Below are 23883 nucleotides of genomic sequence, written 5' to 3' on the forward strand. Positions count from 1 at the left end.
CTATGCGTTCCCTGATCCATCAAATCAATTTTCACTTTTCTAGCTTTTTATTGTGTATTTCTAGATTTTATTGTGTATCTCCAGAACTGCTAAACGGATGTCTCTTAAATTTGGCGTAGATGTAGAACATAGCCATCATTTCAAATCATCAACACTTTTCAAGTTAGAGCAAACGGAGTCACGAGTCATAGCTAGTTATTTTATAGAGGTGAGCAAATCTTCGTTTCCAATTGTACAATCACAATAATTATGAATATGATAAAGTTTTTCGTTATTTGGTTCAATTACTTAACGTTTATTTATAACAAACAATAAATTTCACTGATAACATTGTCTTGGTTGCTTATTGGTTTATGAATTTGGTTTATTAATATTCTTATTTTTTCATTGTTTGGTAAGCGTGCGAATTTGTAATGTTGATAATAAAACATATTTTATGAGTTACTACAACATTATTTATTGTTTGATAGATATTATACATGGAAACTAGATATTTCTGTTTTTTCCTACCAGAATTTACATTTTATTTAACCTTTTTATGATTCTATAAAAAGTATGTCAAATCACCTGCAAATCGTAGTAACTTCTTAATGTTAGATGAACCTTATCTTCGTTCTACGATAAAAGTATTAATAAAGTATATTTCCACTGTATGTAGTAGTTGAAAAAACTGTAAATTATTACAAGAAAATCATTGTCTGATTCATAACTCTTTATGAAAAACACGACCATAATGTATAAAAAGTATTATAAAAACACTTCGAAATTCATAAACAAAGCACCTCAGGTATTGCAAAATGTTATATCATTTTTAACATCAGATCACGGAAGTTATAATAAAAATAAATATTTACTATAGGTTTCCACTGCCAAACACCTGTACAAAAACATGATACTATCTCCTTTTTTTCAAAGAAAACGAAAGGGACAACATAAAGTTTTTGTTCAGTTGTTTCGTGTGTGGAAATTTACAAGTGGACTAACATTGACTACTTTGTGTAACCTTACGGATTAATTTATTGTTGTAGTTTTTATCATGTTTCTTTATTATGAAACTATAGCATGCTATCAATTGATTCAAATGTCGCATTGCGTTTAAAACATTGCATATATTATTACATTAACGTAACTTGGGACATCATGTATTCTATATTTTTTGCGATGTTACAGGTTTTGTCTAATAATGTCGTATATTAGACAAAACCTGTAACATTGCAAAAACTATACAATACATGAATATTTAAATTACAAAAAAATGAGGAAGTTTCTTTATTATTGCAGCGGTATATTTATAGATAATGGTATATCTCGTATAATATGTTAATCGTCACCTCAAATTGCATCTCCACTGGTATATTTCGTAGAAAATGAATTTTATCATTTTAAACACACTGTAGAGTAGAAGTATTGTATTGTATAATCGGTGATAGAAATTAAAGTTATCATGAACGTAAGAATTCCCAATGTATTTTAAAAATATTTAAGTTAACGATATTGTTAAAGGACTATGATAATTATTATTAAGAGAAATTTGTCGATGAGTTGATAAAATACTCGTAACACGAGATAATAGTATAGAGTATAAGAGCACAATTTAAGCAATTAAAAGAACCTATAAATGGTTTTATGTTTGTTCTTCATTCTAATTCAAACCCGAATAATTTTCAGCCTAACAGTACATTTTTCGCTAAATGAACCTTCGTATCTCCATAACGGGTCTACGGATCTCGATAAAATTTGGCATAAATATAGAACATAGTCTGGAAGAACATATAAGCTACTTTTTAATTTTTTTTTTTTCATTTCGCGCGAATGGAGTTGCAGGCGACAGCTAGTTCCAAAATAATTCTGACGAACAACCTTTTTCTAACAACTACATAACATTATCTACCCTTACTTTACAATATCACTTCACTATATCTCACAATTTAAATTTGAAAAAGTGAAATATTGTAATGGCCGCAATGTGTGGAATTTGATATTCCTTTGTTTACTTAACTTTGGTTTTGGATAATAACGATTATATTCAGATTATTGACACTCACATGTGCTGTTTTTCAAGCTGAGATTGTGATAGTTTAACAGGTTGTATCTATGTAATTTTTGTCGAATAATAAAATATGTAGTTAAAAATGTTTTTACTGAGATAAATTAATAATTGCGTATCGTTTTCTTAGGCACATAATTATACAGATAAAGCACGTTTATTTTGATTTGAAATAAACTATTATCTTTCCAAGGCTTGAGTAATACATAGTTATGAAAATTTTTGACTGAGATAAGAATATAAGATTATGTGAAATAATAAGACTATTTATATAAAATTTACTAATTGTATGAAACTCCGGGAGAAAAATACGATGCAAATGACAACTTACTTTTTTAAAATTGATCATGTTGTTTAGTTTTTAGTAGGTCATGATATAACGGACCAATGTGTGTGCTACATACATAATAATACAAACAAAATATTAGCACTGCTGATCCTCGTTCAAAAATATATCTGATATTAACATTATATCATAAAGTTAAGAATTCAGTTACAATCAATGATTTTTTGCGCTTATATTAATTAATATATAACAAATTAACTCTTATATGTATTATTTTCAAAGTAAACAATTTAAAAAATATGTATTTCTAACTATTTCGATTAGCATATAGGTAGAAGCCCCGAAAACTTAATGACCGTTACAAGTTTTCGCAAATTAGTAATGTATGGGAATACTTAAAATATAGCATAGTAACATTACTAACTAATACTGATCATTATGATTAAAATTATCTTTCCTTACTTATCAATTTAAATGTGGGATAATCATAAATAATACGATATATTGTAATAAAAACACAACAAATTGTCTATTACATTTTCGAATCTAGTCGAAGTTAATTTTGTCAGTTATCGAGTTTTGTCAAATACATTGTCAGTCGGCATAAAAAAAAGTTATGTAATCTATAGATTTTTATCGACATATTACTAACAAATGGTGTGATCTTTAAATAAACATGAAACAAAACGTAAAATATTTGTTTATGTTCCAAATATGGTAAAAGATATGATTCAGAATACTTACGGTCGTTCTTCCAAATTAGTTTGTGGTTGGCCTTTGAAAACAGACGCGTCTACGTTGGGATTTACCTCAATATCACAGACTTTATTCATTAATTCATTATCTCTATCGAAAGAAGTAGTTTTAAAATTGATACTATCATTTAGAATAACATCTTCGCTAACTTTATTATACAGGACATCCGCCTGCATAGATTTACCTGAAGAAGGCACACTCTTTTGTTTACAAACATTGCCATTTGTCAATGAAAACTCACTTTGTGTCTCGGTCTCGTGATATTCTAATACAGATTTTGTCCTAAAAAATCTATTCCTTCTAAACGACATCACGAATAGTAACGCACTTTAATACACCGTCAAGTTTATAATTCTTGGTATTTGTTTATTTACCTTCATCATTTAAACGGTAAAAAAGATTGGCGATAAAATTCAATTAAAATTATCGTATACAGACGTGTCAATCGAACAACAGCTCACTGTTTAACTGATAATATACTATATTAAGACACACAACAAGATTATTAAATTAATATCGAACAATTAAACATTATCACTGACAAGTCAAGCTTATCACTGAAAATATAAAAAGTGACCTCAAAATTAAGGTCTAATCGGTTTCGACATTGGAATTTAACGATAGTTTAATTAACAATAATATTCCATTTGTCGTTAAAATACGATTAAAAGCGAATAATTTTGTGTAACACATACCTCTCTGTCAGTCGGACGCGTACGACTCGAAGGTGCACAATTGACTGAGCCAACGACGCTGAGAATCATTCGCCGATGAGCCGAGGAAATTACACTTAGCGGTCTCCTTACATCGTCATACCACCACGGAAATAAATATTTATGAATGGCTTACACCCGCGTCGCGATTGATGCTTTTAAACGAGATGAAAAATTATTTAAATTAAAATAAAAAATAGCGGAAACGTCCCCTTCGGTCGACGGTAACGTGGCGTTTACTAACATGGCCATTGAAATTGTATCGAACTGTAACCGTATAAATTACCATTAATGCGTCACGAATGTTGTTTCCTTATTTAAAAAATAATATAATGGCACTTTTATACGTAACTTATTAATTGCATATTACGCCGACTCGTGGTCGAGATTTATTTAAAAATACTTACATTTATTAACCCGAAGTGTACGAAACGGATTTTTTTATTTTATGTGCTTCGGCAGTGGAATCCTACGGTTATATTTATAACATGAAGTCCTCTGTGACAAAAGTAACCAATAATAAGCCAGCGTGCATCAGCTACCTTTCAGTCAAAATCGGTCCAGCCGTTCCGGAGAATACCCGAAACAAACGCGGCTTTGCGGATAAACACACGGACAGACGAAACATTTTTTTTTCGTTATCATTAAGGCATATACATGACGTGTACGAAATATGATTTTTTTCTCGGACAGTCACTCCAACTTTAATAATATATAGATTTAAAGTTATTTAACAATAAAAAATTATGATACGGTAAAAGGATTTGATAATTGAAAAATATAATATTATACATGTATTGCTGTCACATAAGACAACATATTTTTCTAACTGTAAAAAAAGTATTTTTAGACTGACATACTTTTGGATGTAAATAAAAGGAAGTAGGTAGTTATTTGTTTAACAAAGATTTAAGCAAGTATTGTCTGAAGACAATTGTTTGGCATGCAGGCAGGAGGGCAAAGTGCATTCTGTACAACGCACCTTCTATTCAGGTCACATTGTTGTTCGGGACTCATTAATCGCTAAAATGTTAATTACTGTTGGTCAGATACGTGTTAGTAGTGTTATGGTGTGTCCCTCTCATTTTCCTTGAAAAATAACAAAGATAGCAATATATTTGAATAGGTCTTTCCGTAGTGGTATTTCACTGTAAGCTTAGTGGTATAACTTGTTTTAGAACGGCGTATGATGATTCCAAAACATACAAGATTTCATTTTAATTTTAAAATATTTCCACAAAGATAAGTAAACGTTAAAAATCAAGTATTAATCAGATGATTTGTATTATTATTAAATCTGTTTTATTTCGTACTGTCATGGTGATATCATCTTTAAGTTTATCAACATAAGTTTAGCTTTAAACTTTGAAAACTTTGATTATGAATCATGGGCGAATTATGATCAATGGGTGACCAGTAGTAAAAATTATTACGTCGTTTTGCATTTATATTACTTTACTTAACTTCCATCATATTTTTGGGAATTAAAAACCGATTTCCTTTTTCTTTACTATTCAATAAATATTATACAAGCCATAAAGTGAAATCAATCTTATCTATTTTTTCGGACAATTGATACAACCTTTGTTTGATTTTCGCGTATCTGAATATGATATCCGTCTCCTATTTCCTTATTAAGACCATGAGATTTCTTTTGACCTCTATCAAGATAGTACAATCATTTTTCCGTTCTACTGGGAAATTAGAATGAGGCCGGACACGTACGGTCACACCGTGTGCGCCCTGGACAGAACAATAAAACCGTCTTGCTTATTTAACATAATATGATGGCCTTTTACAAATTTAAGGCCAAAATACACGTGTTCAGTACGTTACTCTATACTTACTACATTTTTACCATACTTTTTGCATTCCTTATTTTTTGAGGTGATAATTATGCAGATATTTTTCGCCGCGCAGTGCAGCAGACATCGTAAACTGGAGCTGTGAACGACCACTTATGGTAGAAGAGACGTCAATTGCTATAAACTATATTTTGGCTTAATATATACCTATCACATAATGTTACCGTTGATTTTTACTTCGAAATCACTCATTATCTTCTAAACATTTAAAAAGATACGTGGAGGTTTTATTTTTCAATTTTTGTTTGGTCAGTCAGTCATTGTTATACGAGTTACATATTTTGGTAAATGTTAACTTGTTTTGTGAACTTGACTTATGATTAATGGTGTTAATAATGCTATAACACGATTGCGTCACTCTCAAGTGTGCAGATTTACATATAGATTCAAACTAAAGTAGTAAATCATTCGTATGGGTGACTCGTCGTCTTATTTTCTAATCTCTTTGCAAATTATTAACAACTTAAATCAATATTGTATTCGGTGTGATACTCCCATCAGTGAAGTCGCCATTTTAAAACAATAACAATTTTAAACGATCTTTTCCTACCAAATGTTTAAAGAAATGAACGTAAGAAGTATGTAATACAATGTAAGGCAATAAATCAATGCTTCTTTGAAGAATTATACGTAGCGTATGAATAATGTTCAATGTACTTTGGTCGCAGCAGGACAATAGCAAATATTTACAGGTTAAACTTGTTTAAACTGCACTAGTAATTATTACAGGCTGAGAAATACTTATGCTATATTTTAAATCAGTGTTAACTGCTGATAAAACTCTTTTTTCCATTACATTAAATCGGTTGATTTCAAGATATAATCGATATTGATCATGAAGGTTTTCATCGAAAGGATCTCGCGAGCAATGACACATATTAATATGCACAGACCTTGATATTTGTAGCTATCTTTGTGGCGACTTGTTGACATATATAACAGCAAGTAATTGGAAACCCCGGGGGACCGGTTGCAAATAGATTCCTCGAATATTTAACACAAGAACATTAGTGCAAACAGACCGTTTTTTTATTCGGTTATTTTCCATAATCATATTTATTAACAAAATATATTAACGTTACGAAAATACTTTCATGTAAACTTATTGGACATTTATAAGTAAACACTTAAGTAAGATTAAGTTATAAACCGTAAATGACAAAAAATTCGCCAAACTTACACGCGTTCCAGAATAACTTAATAATTGTGATAACTTACTCTGCGCACTTATACGGATAGATGGATAACTACAAAAATATAATTATAAACCAAACTTGTATCTAGACTTCCGGTACTTCATTTCAATATAAATTCTAGTCAGATTCAGTCAAAAAGTTGCAGTCTAGCTTCTAGACACACGGTATAAAAGGTAGGTACCCGAATATACTTCAAACTAATTACTTTCGTGTTGATTGAATCTTGTCTGTTACAATCGGTTTCAAAGTTCTTTATCGCGTTTTTATTAACAACCTTTTATTATTACAAAATCTCAACATTATTTATATGTCATATTGATTCCTAATGCGAGTAACGAAAAAATAAAGTTGCATTTAAAAACCAACCAAATAAACTTCGAATACACACTCTCTTAACAAAACTTTAAGCATCGAATATCACCGACCAGGAAGTATAGAGTAAAATATGGCCAGGTCATTGGCATGCCTTCATAATGTGAATTGGGGACACCGAACCACCTCGAGCGCAACCTTCGCCTTAGCCATGGTCAACAGATCGTGGAAAGTTCTTACGACTCATCGCTGACCGTAGAATTTCTTAATGAAATATAACCTTCAAATAAAGTTTAAATTATGTTTTTAACACCCAATGCAACATTCATTTCCTCTGTTTTTAAACTTTTTCATCATAGGCATAGGGATAATAGGCATTTTAAAGTTAAATCAAATATTTCTGTTACAATTTGGTTTTAAATTAAAAAATATACTTGAATTCATTTGAGAGCTACGAATTCAGGTTTTAATTTTTATTTAAGGTCGCAGTGTGGGCAGGTTCTTTTTGGTATTCGATAGACTTTTAAACTATTAGCGTTTTCCTTTTAGACAAGGTTACGTTCCATTTATTAAGTAGAAGTTAAACAAAGAAGCGACTTTAAAAAATCTTTTTACATACTTATATTGCGCAAGTGTTTTTCATTTTTATAGAAAAAACAGCTTTATCTTACTAAAATCCAACGAAATAGTTATCGAATAAATACAACCATATTAAATGTTTAACTGACCTTTTCGTGCAGTTCCCAGGTAAGACAACCTCGTATTATAATTTTAAGCTTTTGATTAAATCCTTATTTATATTTTAGTGTTTTCCGTAAATAAATGTGTCACCGTAACTTATGGAAACGAAAAAACACTGATGGAATGTCTTTACGTGGTTTATTTGAAGCGTAATGTATTCTTTTTTTCAAAATTAACAGTTTTTTATCCGGTTTTGTAGTTCCTGTCATGTTCAGGTCCGGCGCCGTTAAAACTGTATGTTCATTGGCTAGCACCCACAATGGCCGGCCGCCTGGGCACGAGGGATGGGCGTTGATTCAACAAACTAGTTGAATTCCACGTTAAATTAACATAGCAATCACTGGTTGTCATTCCAGTTTTCGGGTTGTTTATTTAATGTATTATTAATTATTTGGCAAAATCAACTAGTTTTTCGACTAGTTGAAAAAAGCTAATTTACAGTTCCGTTTCGTTGACGCCAAAACCGTCAACTACACATCCCTAGTGGGCAGACCGCAACTGTTACACCCCCAGGTTAAAAAAAGTCGCACAAGTAGCACTTTAAACGAGAAGAAAGAAAATTAATAATTGTTTGCATATTGTTCCCTCAGCTTATAACTACAAAGAGACCGCTATCGCTACTGAAATGGTGGTGTATCAGATAAATGAATTCGGAATTTAGTTATATAGAACGTAAATAAAATAAAACCTCCGTCCAGATCGTCTCTGAAAAAAGTGACTTTCAAAGAGACGAAACAAACAAGTAAAAAAAGTGACTATCCAATAAATTTAGGTGTTTTTATGTATGTATGTAGGTAATTTTACTTTGTTTTACGTTTCCGCATTATATAGTAATCAATGTATCTCTTTCCTCAATTAAAATATGTTTGTAGCATATGAACATTATTGTAAATGTAAAAATAATAATGATTTAAAAATATCAGGGTACGAACGTTAAAATTTGTTTTTTATAATAGTCAATGTATAGTTGTATAGTGTATATATTCCGTGAGTTATACGTCAAGGTAAATCATTTTAAAAATAAAATATGTATAAACAAATATTTAAGTTAAATAAGTAAGCTAGTTTATATAAGTTAGGTATACTCGATCGACTCGAAGTCTAGACTTGAATAAAATTTTCAGAGTCTAGAACATCTACATCCCAAATTATTGTCATCTTCACATCATAACCTAGAGTGAAAAGGTGTAGACGTTTTAATGGTACCTATAGACGTAATAAAGAAACCTTTACGTGCATTATAAATTCATAGTTGTGGGTACTTTAAAGTGATTCATTTTCTTGTATTAAAATAATTGATGTAGACAATAAAATGAGTGCACTTAAATAATTGATTGGGAAACACCATTGTTTCTTACTTCGTAACAAAGGAAAATGATGTTATACATCAATTTATTGCAATAATAATAGTACGTACATCTATACTTCGATGCGTCGTTACTTATCACTGAGGATTTGATAGCAATGAATTTAAATTATCTTCATTTGATTTATACTTACATGGAATAATGTTAATCATTGAATATACAGAAATATGATTTTGTAGAAATGTTACAGAAGTGGTAATTCACGGTAAGTATCATGGTCTCAGCTTCACAAAAAACGTACGCTGATCAAAAGCTTGGTTTTTGATACTACCGCCATCTAGTAACAAATTGGAAAAAATAAGAAAAATCGTTACAAATTGCCACTAGATGGCGATTCAACAATTTTAATAATAAAAACCGTCGACACTAGATGGCGGTGAACAATTAGTTTTAGTGATCGTTACAAATGCGAAATTTTTAGGGACTGTTAGTTCTTTTAAAATATCTCGACGTCATTGACGTGTTGCGAAGTGCACTAACTCCCGCATCTTCCTACACCTAAAATTCTGTTCTGCGCACTGCGCAAGGTTAAGAGTTAGTAATATATCTGAAAAGTACTGTTTTCCAATTAATATTACTATGACGAAAAAGTAGATTCAGCAGATATTAAAGGTTGACACAAAAAAAATGTTATAAAATAATCAAAATTTATTGTATATAATAAATCTTATTCTATAATAATTCAGTTCAAAAAGCTAAGCATAATTTTTCTAAAATCTGCATGTTTCAAGCACTTCAATTATAATTAACTGGGGTTGAGTTTTGATGGTGGCAGATTTTTTAAAAAACTATCTTATTGTCATTACATTGTCTACAAATAACACTATAGAACCATACTCCTTTCTGCTTTGAACTTTAACACCATTATGATATGGCTTAATTGACTTAACATCTAATAGATGAACCATCCATTTCTTTTTTAATGCTTTAAACCCTTTTTCTTGTTTTAGTTTAATATTTTCAATTACTATGTGCTATTACTGTGAAAACTGTTAATGCTATAAAATGTAGTAATACATTGGTGTACATATACTAATATGTCAAATCCTTAACATTAAAAACATTATTTCAAAAAGAATTAAAAAAGGTTAATGTTAGATTGTGTATCATTCTTAAATCTTTAAAACATGCTCTATACTAGAACCATTGTACTTTACATTGAATAAAATATTTACGATTTAGTCTACATCAATTAATTCTATCTTATTACTAAATATAATAAAAAATCTTACTCTACTGGTAAGGATATTAAATTTAAATAACATAATAAATATAATAATCATATTTCGAATACAAAAAAAAATGTGGATAAAATCACAAAATAATATGTTCATACACTTTGTGTTTGAAACATTGAATTGAATTGTACACTTTCAAAGTTGTTGATTTATCAAACAACATTAATATCCAAATAGAAATAGTTACTAAATTACTAGCAGCTGTGAAAGGTTACAATAATGAGTTGGTCATAGAAAGATATTCTGGTTATCAAATATCTGAGAGTTGACAGTGAATTGGAAGTTCCGCTCAAATGTTTTGCCTTATAAGATATAGAATATCTTTGCTAGTCGGTACCTCAAGAAGAATGCTTAAATATATATTAAAGGTTCTTTTAAATGTGTGCTAATAGTGAAAAACAAATATTGTAACAGTAATAATACAGGTGTTGAGACATGTTTCATAACCTATGACCTAAATTATTTCACAATTAATGTAAATGTACTACTATGTTACTTGTAACCATTTTTACTTGAAAAGAACAATTGATTGAGGTCTATAGAACATTGGTCTATTGTTGTGTCGCTGTAACATTTTGTTGATTTCCTTTAAAATAAATTAGGGGCAGCTTCTAATGTTCAGTTTGTTAGCAATATTTATTATTGGATATTATGTGTTTTAACATATGTTTTAAATTTGTTTCAATTAAACCTTAACTACAAGGATATAAAAAATATGTAAAATGTAACAATTCCTTGAGCTTATGTATCAAAATAGATATAAAAGATAAAAAGAACCACTTAATTAGGTTGAAATAATTCTTATGTACTATTAAATTATATACTGGAATGTCAAAAAGCTTATCAATATTAAATACATCTAAATACAATAATTAATAAAAAATGGGACAAACAAATAACAATTTTTCATAAAATTCAGATATGTAAAAAAATGTTGTTGATTTGTGGACTAACACTTGATCATTTCTAGCTCAGTCTTTTTTTTTTTATTTTCAGTGAACACAAAAAGTTGTCTAATTACATTTAGTTTATTAAAACTGTCACATTTTAGTGGAAGCTTCAAGGGAGCGCAGCAGCGGTGCGCGGGCCATATACTAGAAACGATCCTTTGAGGCATGCAGGTCCGGGTTTGTTAGATACTGCAGTTCTTGCAATTCCTGGAATTTCTCATGGTCCCTGATATGTGCGTAATTAGCCGACAAGCACATCAGATAATGAACCAAACTTAAAATAACAAGAATGCATGAAACCATGGCGAGAATAAACATAAACTCTGCTTTCTCAACATAATCTTTGCAAAATAACTTCATTTTGTATGCTTCACATATCTTCATGTGATCTTGTTTAACAGAAGATGGGAACATAAAGTCAAATTGAGTGAAGTCAATGCAGGTTGTTAGCGCAATATTTTCGGGTTTGGAACACAATTTCCAAAATATAGTGAACAAGAATGTTGTGATTACTAGAAAACCTAGCAATACAATCCATATGAAAGTTAAAATGTAGGTGATTATCATAAAGACTGCACAGGATATTCTGCCTCCGACGCGGGCTCTCCAAGCGCGGTAAACCTTTTGTCTGGTAGCACCGGTTGTAAGGCATCCCAGGCATAGAAGCATTAACCCGAGTGCAGCCATGCAAGCACTGCCAACTATGAAAATCATTTGCAACGCTTCTATCCAAATGAGACGAAAATGAAATACTTCATCGAACATAAGAATCGAAAGAGCGGATCCACGGTACATAGTCCCGCAAAACACCCCCACGCCCAGACAACACATAATAGTTGCGATGAGTGTTGCATGGGGAATTCTTGTTAGACAAGCTTGACAAGCGTCACCCATTATGATAAACTTTCACGTTCACTTCACTAATCAAATGTAATAGTTTATTTTAACGTTCGTAACTTGATATTCAAAACATTTATTTTAATATGACTCAGTCAACAAAATTACTGAATAAAATAATAAACCAATAAGAGAACCGATAACTGAAGACAACAGACAACCATCAACCACCTCAGATGAAGAATTATATAGATATGGCATGCGCGTTCACCCGTAAGGGACAGATAGAGAGTACTATAGACTATACCTATATATAAGTGAGAGGATTGGGGTTACCAGTTATTTGTTTTGTCCCGAAAATGAATAATTACGATATAATTTAATATATACCAATTTATACATTCCCAATTATATTTTAATTAATAAATGTAATAAATATAAAAACAATGCGTAATTTTTGTTTATGTGACTAAGATTAGGTAAACAGATTTTTTAGTAATACTTAGTCAGGTCATAAATTCTGTCACATGTTTAATATAAAATAATTGAAACAAGTTTATTCATTATGTGACCATTTATATACCAAAATGAACTTAACAAAACATAGATTCTTATGACACTAAAGTTTATTCAAAATGACCTCCGTGATTTTGAACACAGGCCTTCAATCTGCGCAGCCAGTTGTCTATCGCAGCACGAACGAGGTCCATGTCAATATCGGCGGCTGCCTTAATCTAGGATGTCTTGAGTGACTCCAAAAAAAGAATTTCCCGATATTTTTTTCCCGCGTACCGCTTCAACAAAGCGCGGCATCTCTTCAGTCTTAGGTCCATTAGACCAGCATTCAAACGATGTCCTGTTTTTCTTCGATATGCACGAAGCCCTAAGTCTTCTTAAAAAGCTACAAAAAACATACCAATATTAAAGTCATATAATTTTAAATTATTCTGTATATCATTACAGTGAACACTATATGTAAAACTACTTAATATTTAACTATTTTGATTGTACTTTCTAAGAAATTAAGTAACCGATTTCGATAAAATTTACATGGGACAAATTAAAAAATACTCTTTAAAATCAACGGGATAAGAAAGTATCAATAAAAAACACAGCATATACCAGAATTAAAAACTACTCATTTTGAAATCTGTTGAAAATAGTATAAAAAATGTGAATTGTTTCATTTATATACATTACAAATACTATACTTTATTTCCCCTAAATTCAGGGTAATTTTTACAACAAGATGGTGGTATTATTTTTACGGGTAATAACCAACCAATTTGAAAAGAAGTTTAATATGGCCGCTTGTTTCCCACATCCACAGTATATTATTTGACACAAATGACATCTGCGTTTGGGCGCATAATGTTCGAAAAATACTATTTTATTTTAGCTGATTTTACCCGTATTTTAACATATTAGTTATTACAAAGACTGTAAAGAACAACTAGTTTGTATTTTCTTCCTTATTTTGTATGAATACATGTGAATAGGTGCGTAGTTTCAGTACTTACGAGTGAAAGGTTATGTTTTTCTCTTTTCGCTCACTACGGCTTTTACAACCGACAATACAGCAGTATACCATGTTTTATAAACTTTACCTTACTAAAACTGTAATATCAAAATATTTTTGCACAATTACAGCCACTAAGTACTCACAATTTTCGAAAAATAGCACGAATGTCAAACTTTGTCAGGGACAACCTAGGTTGTTTGTAGGGGACAACCTTTGTTCCAAACAAACCCCAAACCCTGGTACGCAGAAAGGGACAGAAGATAGTTATCCCTGTCTTTGTCACGTCACAGGAATTGGGTATAACTGTATCTCTCTCACTCACGGTATTATTATTACCGTGTCATAGACTTGTCAACCACCTCATGTATAGAGTATATAAAGTTTTTCTCTATACGTTGCTCCATATCTCTATGGTAAAGAATAAAAAAATATCGACTGAGTATTTACCAGATTTCCCTTGGTCGTGTAAAATATCATTACCCCATAAAAACAATCTTTTAATGTAGCTATATATTTACCAAAACTGCTGAAAAAAGCGGAAAAATGGCATACATTGCTAGCTTGCCACCTGCCACGTCAAATTGACGTTTCATAATAGATGTCAACGTCAGTAAATAAGGCCGACTGGTTATAAGTTATAAGGAATCTTTTAAGATTAAAAGTAAAACTTCGTGTTGATATAATTATACCAGTAACTTTAAGTTAAAGAAATTAACTAAAAAACGTAATTAAATTCGTCTATTTCGATTTGCACATATATTATGCTGCTTTTACAGTTATAACAATGGAACAACTTTACCTTCAAACAACTCAATTAATACAAGAAACTACAGATTTGTTTTATAAACTAGAGAGGGATCCTTCTGAAAATATAGAAAATGCTATTCAATCAAAAATTAATGCCATTAATGCGTAAGTATATTAAAATTTTGTTTAACTCGCTTAACTTTGACAACTATTTGTTTGGATAAAACTGTGTTGACTTAGTAACAAATAAATACTATCTTTAAATGATCATAACTCTATAAAGTAATTTGTTACTTTTACTTTAAAAGGAATTTGTTTTTATGAATTGATATACTGAAGTATAAAGGAGTTTTAATATATTTAATTGCAGAAATTGTGAAAAGCTGGACATACTGGTGTTCAAAACACCAATCAATCAAAGGCCTACAGCAAAAATGAGAGTTGACCAACTAAAATATGACAATAAGCATATACAGGTAATAATCACACAATATAACAGTGGAGACAGATCTTTAATTGACTAGAACGGAATGCATGGGAAGAGGTTATTTCTACTTCATATGCATCCCAACCTTTGTCATATCCATATAACCCTCTCATCTTTTCCTAAGAAAAGTGTGGGAAGGGGAAGAGAACTTACATTTTGTCTTCATAATGAATATTATATGATCTGGAGAATTGAGGCAACTTAAGTAGTAATTTCATTTAACGGTTAAGGACTGTAACTCTTTAAATTGCATAGAGATTTTGTCATTACACCAACAATTTGGCTCCATCTTGTCATATCTCATAAACTTCTACATTTAAACTTCCATGCTTGTTCCATGCTTTGCACTATTTTATTCATACTTGTATCATGTTTCTTAATAGAACAACACTTTGTTCATATCAATCCATCCAGCTCAGATAGAGGTCCGATTTGATATGTAACTTTTCGTTGGATGGGGCAACACTGATTATGCTCGTATTTTCATTTCAATATTGCAGTCTGCATTAATTAATTCCAGAGAGAAGCTGAGCATTATTAAAGCCCCCATATTTCTAACACAGCCATAAGGTGACTTCTAAAATTAGTAAATCATGTGTGACTGAATTTTTTGAATCAAAATTAATTTTACTGAAATGAAATATATTTACTTCAACAGGCATCTTTACTAAATGCTCAAAACAAAAGGCGTAGACGACAGCAAGAACAAGAAGACAGAGAGCAGTTGCTGAGCAGGAGGTTTGGTCATGACCACACTGCTATTAATGTCGATTTCTTAGGACAAGAACGAAACTCTTTGCAGAGTTCACATCAACATGTGGACGAAATGCTTCATACTGGTGTGTATAATTATTTATCATTTACATTACAATCAAAATGATAAAAAAATAATTCCAGTTTATTTATTTTTCTCCATATTATATTGTATTTTCATCAGAATTAAAGTTCCAAAGAAATCTATTAAAAGGAAGTGGATAATTAAATTTTAAACAAATAAACAGAGCAAGATTATTTGGTATTTTTATACCCCAATAAACTAGGCTGAATCATTGTTGTGTATGTATTTAAAGTAGTGTTTCTCAAAGCGGGCGATGATGCCCCCTTGGGGGCGTTTGAAACCTAGATGGGGGCGTTAAGGGTTCCAGAAAAAATGGGGGCATTGATGTGGGTTAGGGGGCGATGTATAATTTGTAATTTCATGTACTTTATATAGTATTTTAAATTTCACTAAAATTAAAACTCACCTACTACACAGTAACAAATAATTAGTTATATTTCTACCCTGTATGATATTATAAAAACTTAAAATACTTAACAAAGATTTCGTAGGATAGCCCGTATACCATACACAATCAAGTTGTAACAATTTTCTGTGGATAAAGGAACATGATCGATGATAGTTAAAAAATTAGAGCAATTTTACCACCAGAAATTATTATAACTGACTGGTAAAAAATTCTAGTTTAGAATGTAAGTTTAAACATCACAACCGACTAATATAACTAGATTAATAAAAGTAATGAAATTGTAGTTTTTAACTTTTAGGGGTAAAAAAAATGGGGGGCGCTGAAAAATAATTGATTTTCAAAGCAGGCGGTGAAAGAAATAAGTTTAATAATCACTGATTTAAAGTGATGATAATAATCATTATAAAAATAAGGTGATCTTACTAATAATATGAATGCCAATGTTTAGATGGATGGATGAATGGACGTTTGTTTGTTATCTCTGGAATGGCTCAACAGATCTTGATGAAATTTGTCACAGATGTAGAACATAGTCTGGAAGAACACATAGTCTACTTATTACCATATTTTTTAAATTCCGAGCGGACGGAGTCGCAAGCAACAGCTAGTAATAAATAATTTTAACTATGAATTTATTTTTTGCTTTATAGTCATGTAATTAGTTTTGGTATGTGATCTTATAAAAACAAAGATCTTGTTTAACAAGTAGACAGAAAAAATTTTAGTAGTTAACAAAAGAAGTAATAAATTTTCTCACATTAAAAAGAACATTTGCTATCTAATTCCATGTATTATATATATAATCTGACATTAGCTAGTTTCCTCAACTTTACTTGTGAACAATAATTAATTTAAGTAGCAATGACTCTTCCAAGGTTCCCCGTATCTTTGGATTCTCCTTCCCCTGAGCTCACCACATTACCATCTCCATATCTTTTGTATAACCTAGTCTCAACACAATACATTGATGTTAACATATTCCTATGTTCATTCAAATTTTTATTCCGAATTATTCCACTGATACTGCACATCGATCGAATGTATATTCCTAGGAATGTATAATCCTATATAGGAGGTAGTAAAATATTTTTTTTTTATTCCAAAGGAAATCTGATTAGTAGTTTGAGTTTCTATGTGGTGCTATAACGATTGTATGTATAATTATTATTATTATTATTTGTTTACACACTGGCAGCTAAGCTAAGCTGATGCGTGTGTCGAATAGTTTGGAGATATCTTGTTTATCAAGTCTGTTTTTGAAAGAGTTTATTGATGGGGCCATTACTACATTCTCTGGGAGTTTGTTCCAAGCCACAACTACTCTGTTGGGCAAGAAATGCTTCATTGGGTTTGTTTTGGCTGAAGTTTACCAAAGTTTCAAGGGATGACCACGTAAGCGTTCGTTGTCGTTTGGGATATAAATGTCTTTGAGGCTGGACACATCGTAATAGTCAGTAAGGATTTTATAGGTTTCAATTAACATGCCCAAATGCCATGCTATGTAAGTAGTTCATGTCTATTTTATATTTCTTCGGTTCCCTTAGCAGTTGCCCCTTCTTGCGACACCCCTTGGACACCCCTTGGCGACGTCCATGTTCGTAGGTATAACACAAAACTGACCACTTATCTTACTAATTGTATGGATGTTAGTTGCAACATAACTTGAGAACGGCGGAACGGATCTGAATTTGGGATATGAATCTAATTTTGGAATACAGGTAGGTTTTTTTAGTTCCACATGGAATAAGTCGTGGACGACAGTTAGTTTTTAATACTTTATTATTTAAAAAAACTTTAATAACAATAAAGTGTTTATGTTTTTTATCAATGATTAGGTAGTTCAATTCTTCTTGATAGATATAATTGTTCGTAACACTGTCGCATAATGGCTAATTACAGTACAATATTACCATCGTTCAAAGCATAATGTTTTCACGATTATAACGATCCGGTTTCTTCTATTAATCTATTACACTAAGGGACAAGACACACGGTACAAAAATATTTTTTATACGTTCTAAACAATCTTATTTGAACTATTTTTAAACTTGTAATAATTTTACAAGGATAAAACCAATTCATGTTCTACAGTAACGCATATAAATAACCGATCGCATATTTAAATATCTAATCCCATTTATTGATTCCCGAATCCGAATCTTCCCGGTTTCTGAGACCAAAATCCCCGTAAACATTTTGTTATCCTTGTTTTGTCAAATTTAATGAAAGGGATTACGATATAAGTTATACAGGGATTTTGGTCTCAGAAACCAACGATAAATATCATCCATACCAATACCATTTTACTCCTTGCCTAAGTTAGAAACATTGAGCTGCGGTATTTTGACGGAGCGGCGTCATTTTGCCGCGCTGTGTGACTTTATTTGTAACGTAAAAGCATATTGCAACACCGCACCGTGTGGCTTAGCTGTAATTGCTTACCCGGTTGTCTTGTTATGGATTCTATATTACTATAATTATTTGCATGCAATAACATTTAAGTAGTCAAAGAATTATTTCCTGAATCGGTCGATCGGATTTTACGGTTTTCATGTTCGAATAACATTCCAGTAAATTGTCATTAAAAGTATTGTTTAGCACGAATGTATGTAGGTATGATAAAATTTTGACCTTATTGTATGTATATTGAGCATCAAGTGACATTTCATAGAAATGTGTAGGAAATAAATGAAATATTGGGAGCTAAAACAGCGTATCGTGGTCATATAATCATGTTACTTGCGAACAGTATATTAGGAAATAAACAAACTTTACATGTACCTAAATTTAAAAAAGTAAACTTTATTTCAACACAGAAATATAATTAAATATAAAAAACATATCAATTACGAGAAAAAAATTACATTATTAAATATAATATTCCATAATTAAGTATAACATACGTTTAAGTAATCTAAACATTAAATCCATTGGTTATTAAAGCTAGAGAGAGACGAGAACTGATGTGCTATCTTTTTCAGTTATTTTAATACTAGCTGTCACCCACGACACCATCCGCGCGCAATTAAAAAAAAGTTAATAAGTAGCCTATGAGTTCTTCCAGAGTATGCTCTACATCTGTGCCAAATTTCATCAAGATCTGTTGAGCCGTTTCCGAGATACCTTCCAACAGACATCCATCCATCTATCTAAACTTTCACATTTATAATATTAGTAAGATATTATTTGTCGTATACCGCAGCAATACGCCAAAAACGTGAAATATATAAAAATAACTAGCTGATTCCCGCGACACTGTGCGTGCGGAATTAAACAAAACCTTAATAAGTAGCCTATGTGTTCTTCCAGATTATGTTCTACATTTGTGCTAAATTTCATCAAGATCCGTTGACCCGTTCCGGAGATATCCTCAAACAAACATCAATCCATCTGAACTTTCGCGTTTACAATATCCTTACTAATATTATAAATGCGAAAGTAACTCTGTCTGTCTGTCTGTCTGTCTGTCTGTCTGTCTCGCTTTCACGCAAAAACTACTGGACCGATTTAAATGAAATTTTGTACACAGATAGTCTAGAGCCTGAGGATGGACATAGGCTACATTTTAACGCGAAAAAAGGGTTGTAAGGGGTTGAAAGTGGGGGTGAAAGTTTGTATGGAATTATCGTCATTTTTACAGGTAGAAGGTTGAAACTTATTTTCAAGGCTAATTTGATAAAGATAAATATGAAATTAAATTTTTGGAAAAATTTACCCCCAAGGGTGCTAAATAACAATAGGGGATGAAATTTTGTTTGGCAATATATTCGGTTTTGGTGAATGTTTTGTTTAATATGCTTTGCTGTAACCCTTACCAATATTTAGTCTAGAGCCTGAGGAAAGACGTAGGCTACATTTTAACGCGAAAAAAGGGTTTGAAGGGGTTGAAAGTGGGGGTGAAAGTTTGTATGAAATTATCGTCATTTTTACAGGTAGAAGGTTGAAACTTATTTTCAAGGCTGCTAATTTGATAAAGATAAATATGAAATTAAATTTTTGTAAATTTTTACCCCTAAGGGTGCTAAATAACAATAGGGGATGAAATTTTGTTTGGCAATATGTGAGGTTTTGTTGAATGTTTTCTTTAATATGTTTTGCTATTACCCTTACCAATATTTAGTCTAGAGCCTGAGGAAGGACATAGGGCACATTTTAACGCGAAAAAGGGTTTGCAAGGGGTTGAACGTGGGGGTGTAAGTTTGTATGGAATTATCGACATTTTTACAGTTGGAAGCTTGAAACTTATTTTTGAGGTTGCTAATTCTATATAAATAAATATGAAATTAAATTTTGTAAAAAATTTACGCCCAAGGGTGCTAAATAACAATAGGGGATGAAATTTTGTTTGGCAATATGTGAGGTTTTGTTGAATGTTTTCTTTAATATGTTTTGCTATTACCCTTACCAATATTTAGTCTAGAGCCTGAGGAAGGACATAGGGCACATTTTAACGCGAAAAAGGGTTTGCAAGGGGTTGAACGTGGGGGTGTAAGTTTGTATGGAATTATCGTCATTTTTACAGTTGGAAGCTTGAAACTTATTTTTGAGGTTGCTAATTCTATATAAATAATATGAAATTAAATTTTTGTAAAAAATTTACCCCCAAGGCTGCTAAATAACAATAGGGGATGAAATTTTGATTGGCAATATGCTCGGTTTTGGTGTATGTTTTATTTAATATGTTTTGCTGTTATCCTTGCCAATATTTAGTCTAGAGCCTGAGGAAAGACGTAGGCTACATTTTAATGCGAAAAGGGGGTTGTAAGGGGTTGAGAGAGGGGGTGGAAAATTGTATGGAAGTATCGTCTTTTTTTACAGTTAGAAGCTTGAAACTTATTTTTGAGGCTGCTAATTTGATATAAAGAAATTAATATTCAATATTTGAAAAAAGTTTACTCTTAAGGGTGCTAAATAACAATTAGGGATGAAATTTTGTTTGGGAATATTTTAGATTTTGTTGAATGTTTTGTTCGATATGTTTTGCTGTTACCGTTACAAATATTTAGTTTAAAGCCCGAGAAAGGATAAAGACTACTTTACAACGCGAAAAAGGGTTTGTAAGGGGTTGAAAGTTAGGGTGGAAATTTGTATGAAAGTATCGTCATTTTTACAGTTAGAAGCTTGAAACTTATTTTTGAGGTTACTAATTCTATATAAATAAATAGGAAATTAAATTTTTGTAAAAATTTTGCCCCCAAGAGTGCTAAATAACAATAGGGGATGAAATTTCGTTAGGCAACATGTAAGGTTTTGGTGAATGTTTTGTTTAATATGTTTTGATGTTACCCTTACCAATATTTAGTCTAGAGCCTGAGGAAGTACAAAGCCTACTTTTTAACGCGAAAAAAGGGTTATAAGAGGCTGAAAGTGAGGGTGGAAATTTGTATGGAAGTATCGTCATTTTTACAGTTAGAAGCTTTAAACTTATTTTTTAGGCTGCTGATTTGATATAAATAAATATGACATTTTAAATTTGTAAAACTTTTACCCTCAAGGTTACAATGTAACAAAACGGAATAGTGGATGAATGTTTGTATGGGAAGATGTTTATGTGAATATTTTGTAAGTTTCATATTTTTTGGCATTTTTTATAAGTTTAAGTAAAAACCACAACAACAACATAATTCACGACCCGTAACCCAGAGGGGTAGGCAGAGACCCAGGACCTACATTTGGCGCGGTCCGGCCACACCTCTTTCTATGTTCTTCTACATACATCAAAGCATAGCACGTTGGTTAAATAAAATAATTAGCCCAAAAAAAATGCTACCCAAAATAGTATTTCACGCGGACGAAGTCGCGGGCACAGCTAGTTTGTAATATATGTTACATGCATCAAAACTGCAAGTTCAATATAAAATGCAGTTTTCCGTAGATTTTTTAAAAGAATTATATTGATGCTATAATGTTATTTCAAATTTAGTAATAATAAAAATAACTCACCACATATTTGCTATTTAGTTGTCGAAGAAAACACGTAAGTTCCAAAATTCACAGGAAGTCACTGCATTTAAAACAAACAAAATTAACCAGAGCCCGCCATTGTCTAAATCGTATTCAAATTGTATGCAGTATATAAAAAAATTAAAATATAAAATTTAGTACTACAGATAAAATATAAAACTTATATTATTCAGTGATCTTGACACAAACAGGTTTTAGATTAAGACACAAACACACAATGATGTTTTCTTAGCACCACCAGTTCTGAACGAGGACTGTGGCATAAATGCGTAATTATAAACCATGCTTCACCTTCAAATTATCGTAAGCCGAGTTGTAATTCATTATTTTTATGTTTTTTTTTTGTTGTAAGAAACAAAATTTAGAAAACGTGAGTTGATTGGAAGACTTAAATTTGTTTTGTTTAGAATACTGAGAAGCTTAGACCTCTTAAAATTTATTTAATAGGTTTCAGTCATGGTGTTCAGGGTTAATAGAGGCAACAAAGAAATATGACATATATTAGATATTAGCGAATAGAACTAAACCTTGTTCCTTATAGCTATGGAGAAATTTTTTATGTTAGCACTTATTTATATTTTTCAGGAAAATTTTGAGAATGGCACTAGTTATTTAGATATTTTATCTGTAGATATATTACGCAATTATGCCCCTAACCCTATTGAAAATGTAAGTAGAATGTAATGACATTTAATGACAATGTGGATGCGAAGTGGAATCGCTTGTACTATTTCCACTGGCGCTTCCGCGATCACTCATAACATGAGCGTCTCCAGACGATGATCGCGGCTCGGTCTACTATCGATATGGTCTTATTCGAAGTAGTTTTTATATCTATTTAAAATGACACCTATGCATGCGTCGTGCGGCTTACTTCTAAGTGGAAACAGGCACTTATGCAACAGATGGTGCTTAAGAATACACTGGCATATTTGATTTTTGTTTCCAGGTTCCAACATTTTGCAGACTCTAAGGTACAACAGGGACACGTTGAAAGGTGCGCATAGAAGACTAATAGACCTGGCCAACACTCTCGGCCTCTCCAACGCAACGATATCCTTGATAGAAAGAAGAGTGTCTCAGGACAAATACATTTTGTTTGGAGGCATGTTTGTTACCCTGACTGTGATCGTACTAGTTGTATTCTTCTTGGTATAGGGTGTACAGGATGTTATAAAATTAAGCGTGTAATTTCATATTTTCCATGAGTTAAGAATGAATATTTTTTAAATGATGTAAAGTATTATTGCTTTGATGTTTTTATTTTGTATATTATTCATGTATATTTTGTAGAAAAATCTTTATTGCGCTTTTAAAAAAACCTACAACCTAATAACACAAAATAACCCCTAGATTTTTTTTTATATTAAAATGAAAAAATGTATCACAAAATGTTGGTTAAGAAATAGAATGATGTAGGTATGTCTTACATTGAGCCTAGCACGAATATTTGTAAAAATCGCCTTCGTATCGTCATCGTCAATTATGTCAAAATTAGTAGATTTTGTCGTTGACGATACGATGGCAATTGTACGCTTTTCAGTAACAGTTAGCTAGTTATATATTTTTTTAAATACGCAATTGGTATGTATATTTACGCTACTGCAG

General features: G+C 31.4%; 3 protein-coding genes across 7 annotated transcripts in view; 1 reads left to right on the forward strand and 2 right to left on the reverse strand.

The window, feature by feature from the left end:
• LOC106712399 (multiple C2 and transmembrane domain-containing protein) overlaps positions 1 to 22326 on the reverse strand; it is a 34990-nt gene extending 12664 nt beyond the window's left edge. For 2 of the 5 annotated variants that reach the window (XM_014504950.2, XM_014504949.2), the window contains exon 1: positions 3078 to 3538. In XM_014504950.2, coding sequence (XP_014360436.2) covers positions 3078 to 3400 — 323 coding nt within the window. In that variant the 5' untranslated portion in view covers positions 3401 to 3538. Of the gene's footprint in view, positions 1 to 3077; positions 3539 to 3784; positions 3997 to 7903; positions 8013 to 22254 lie in introns of those variants that run through there. The other 3 variants (XM_014504951.2, XM_014504953.2, XM_014504952.2) reach the window with 3 other exon arrangements.
• Positions 11398 to 12539, reverse strand: LOC106712402 (neuronal membrane glycoprotein M6-b). The gene has a single exon (XM_014504955.2). It carries the CDS (start codon positions 12363 to 12365, stop codon positions 11616 to 11618), a length of 750 nt encoding a protein of 249 aa, XP_014360441.1. The 5' UTR covers positions 12366 to 12539; the 3' UTR covers positions 11398 to 11615.
• Positions 14538 to 23500, forward strand: LOC106712403 (probable Golgi SNAP receptor complex member 2). The gene is made up of 4 exons (XM_014504956.2): positions 14538 to 14742; positions 14948 to 15053; positions 15723 to 15903; positions 23225 to 23500. The coding sequence occupies exons 1-4, from the start codon at positions 14615 to 14617 to the stop codon at positions 23431 to 23433; spliced, it is 624 nt and encodes a 207-aa protein (XP_014360442.2). The 5' UTR covers positions 14538 to 14614; the 3' UTR covers positions 23434 to 23500.
• The last annotated feature ends 383 nt before the right edge of the window (positions 23501 to 23883 follow it).

The sequence above is a fragment of the Papilio machaon genome, chromosome 3 (genome assembly GCF_912999745.1).
Source record: "Papilio machaon chromosome 3, ilPapMach1.1, whole genome shotgun sequence".
Lineage (NCBI taxonomy): Eukaryota > Metazoa > Arthropoda > Insecta > Lepidoptera > Papilionidae > Papilio > Papilio machaon.

Coding starts and splice junctions, on each gene's coding strand:
- LOC106712402 (XM_014504955.2), bottom strand. CDS start 12,365: ATGGGTGACGCTTGTCAAGCTTGTCTAACAAGAATTCCCCATGCAACA.
- LOC106712403 (XM_014504956.2), top strand. CDS start 14,615: ATGGAACAACTTTACCTTCAAACAACTCAATTAATACAAGAAACTACA. Junction 14,743..14,947: donor AAAATTAATGCCATTAATGC/GTAAGTATATTA, acceptor ATTTAATTGCAG/AAATTGTGAAAAGCTGGACA. Junction 15,054..15,722: donor ATGACAATAAGCATATACAG/GTAATAATCACA, acceptor TTACTTCAACAG/GCATCTTTACTAAATGCTCA.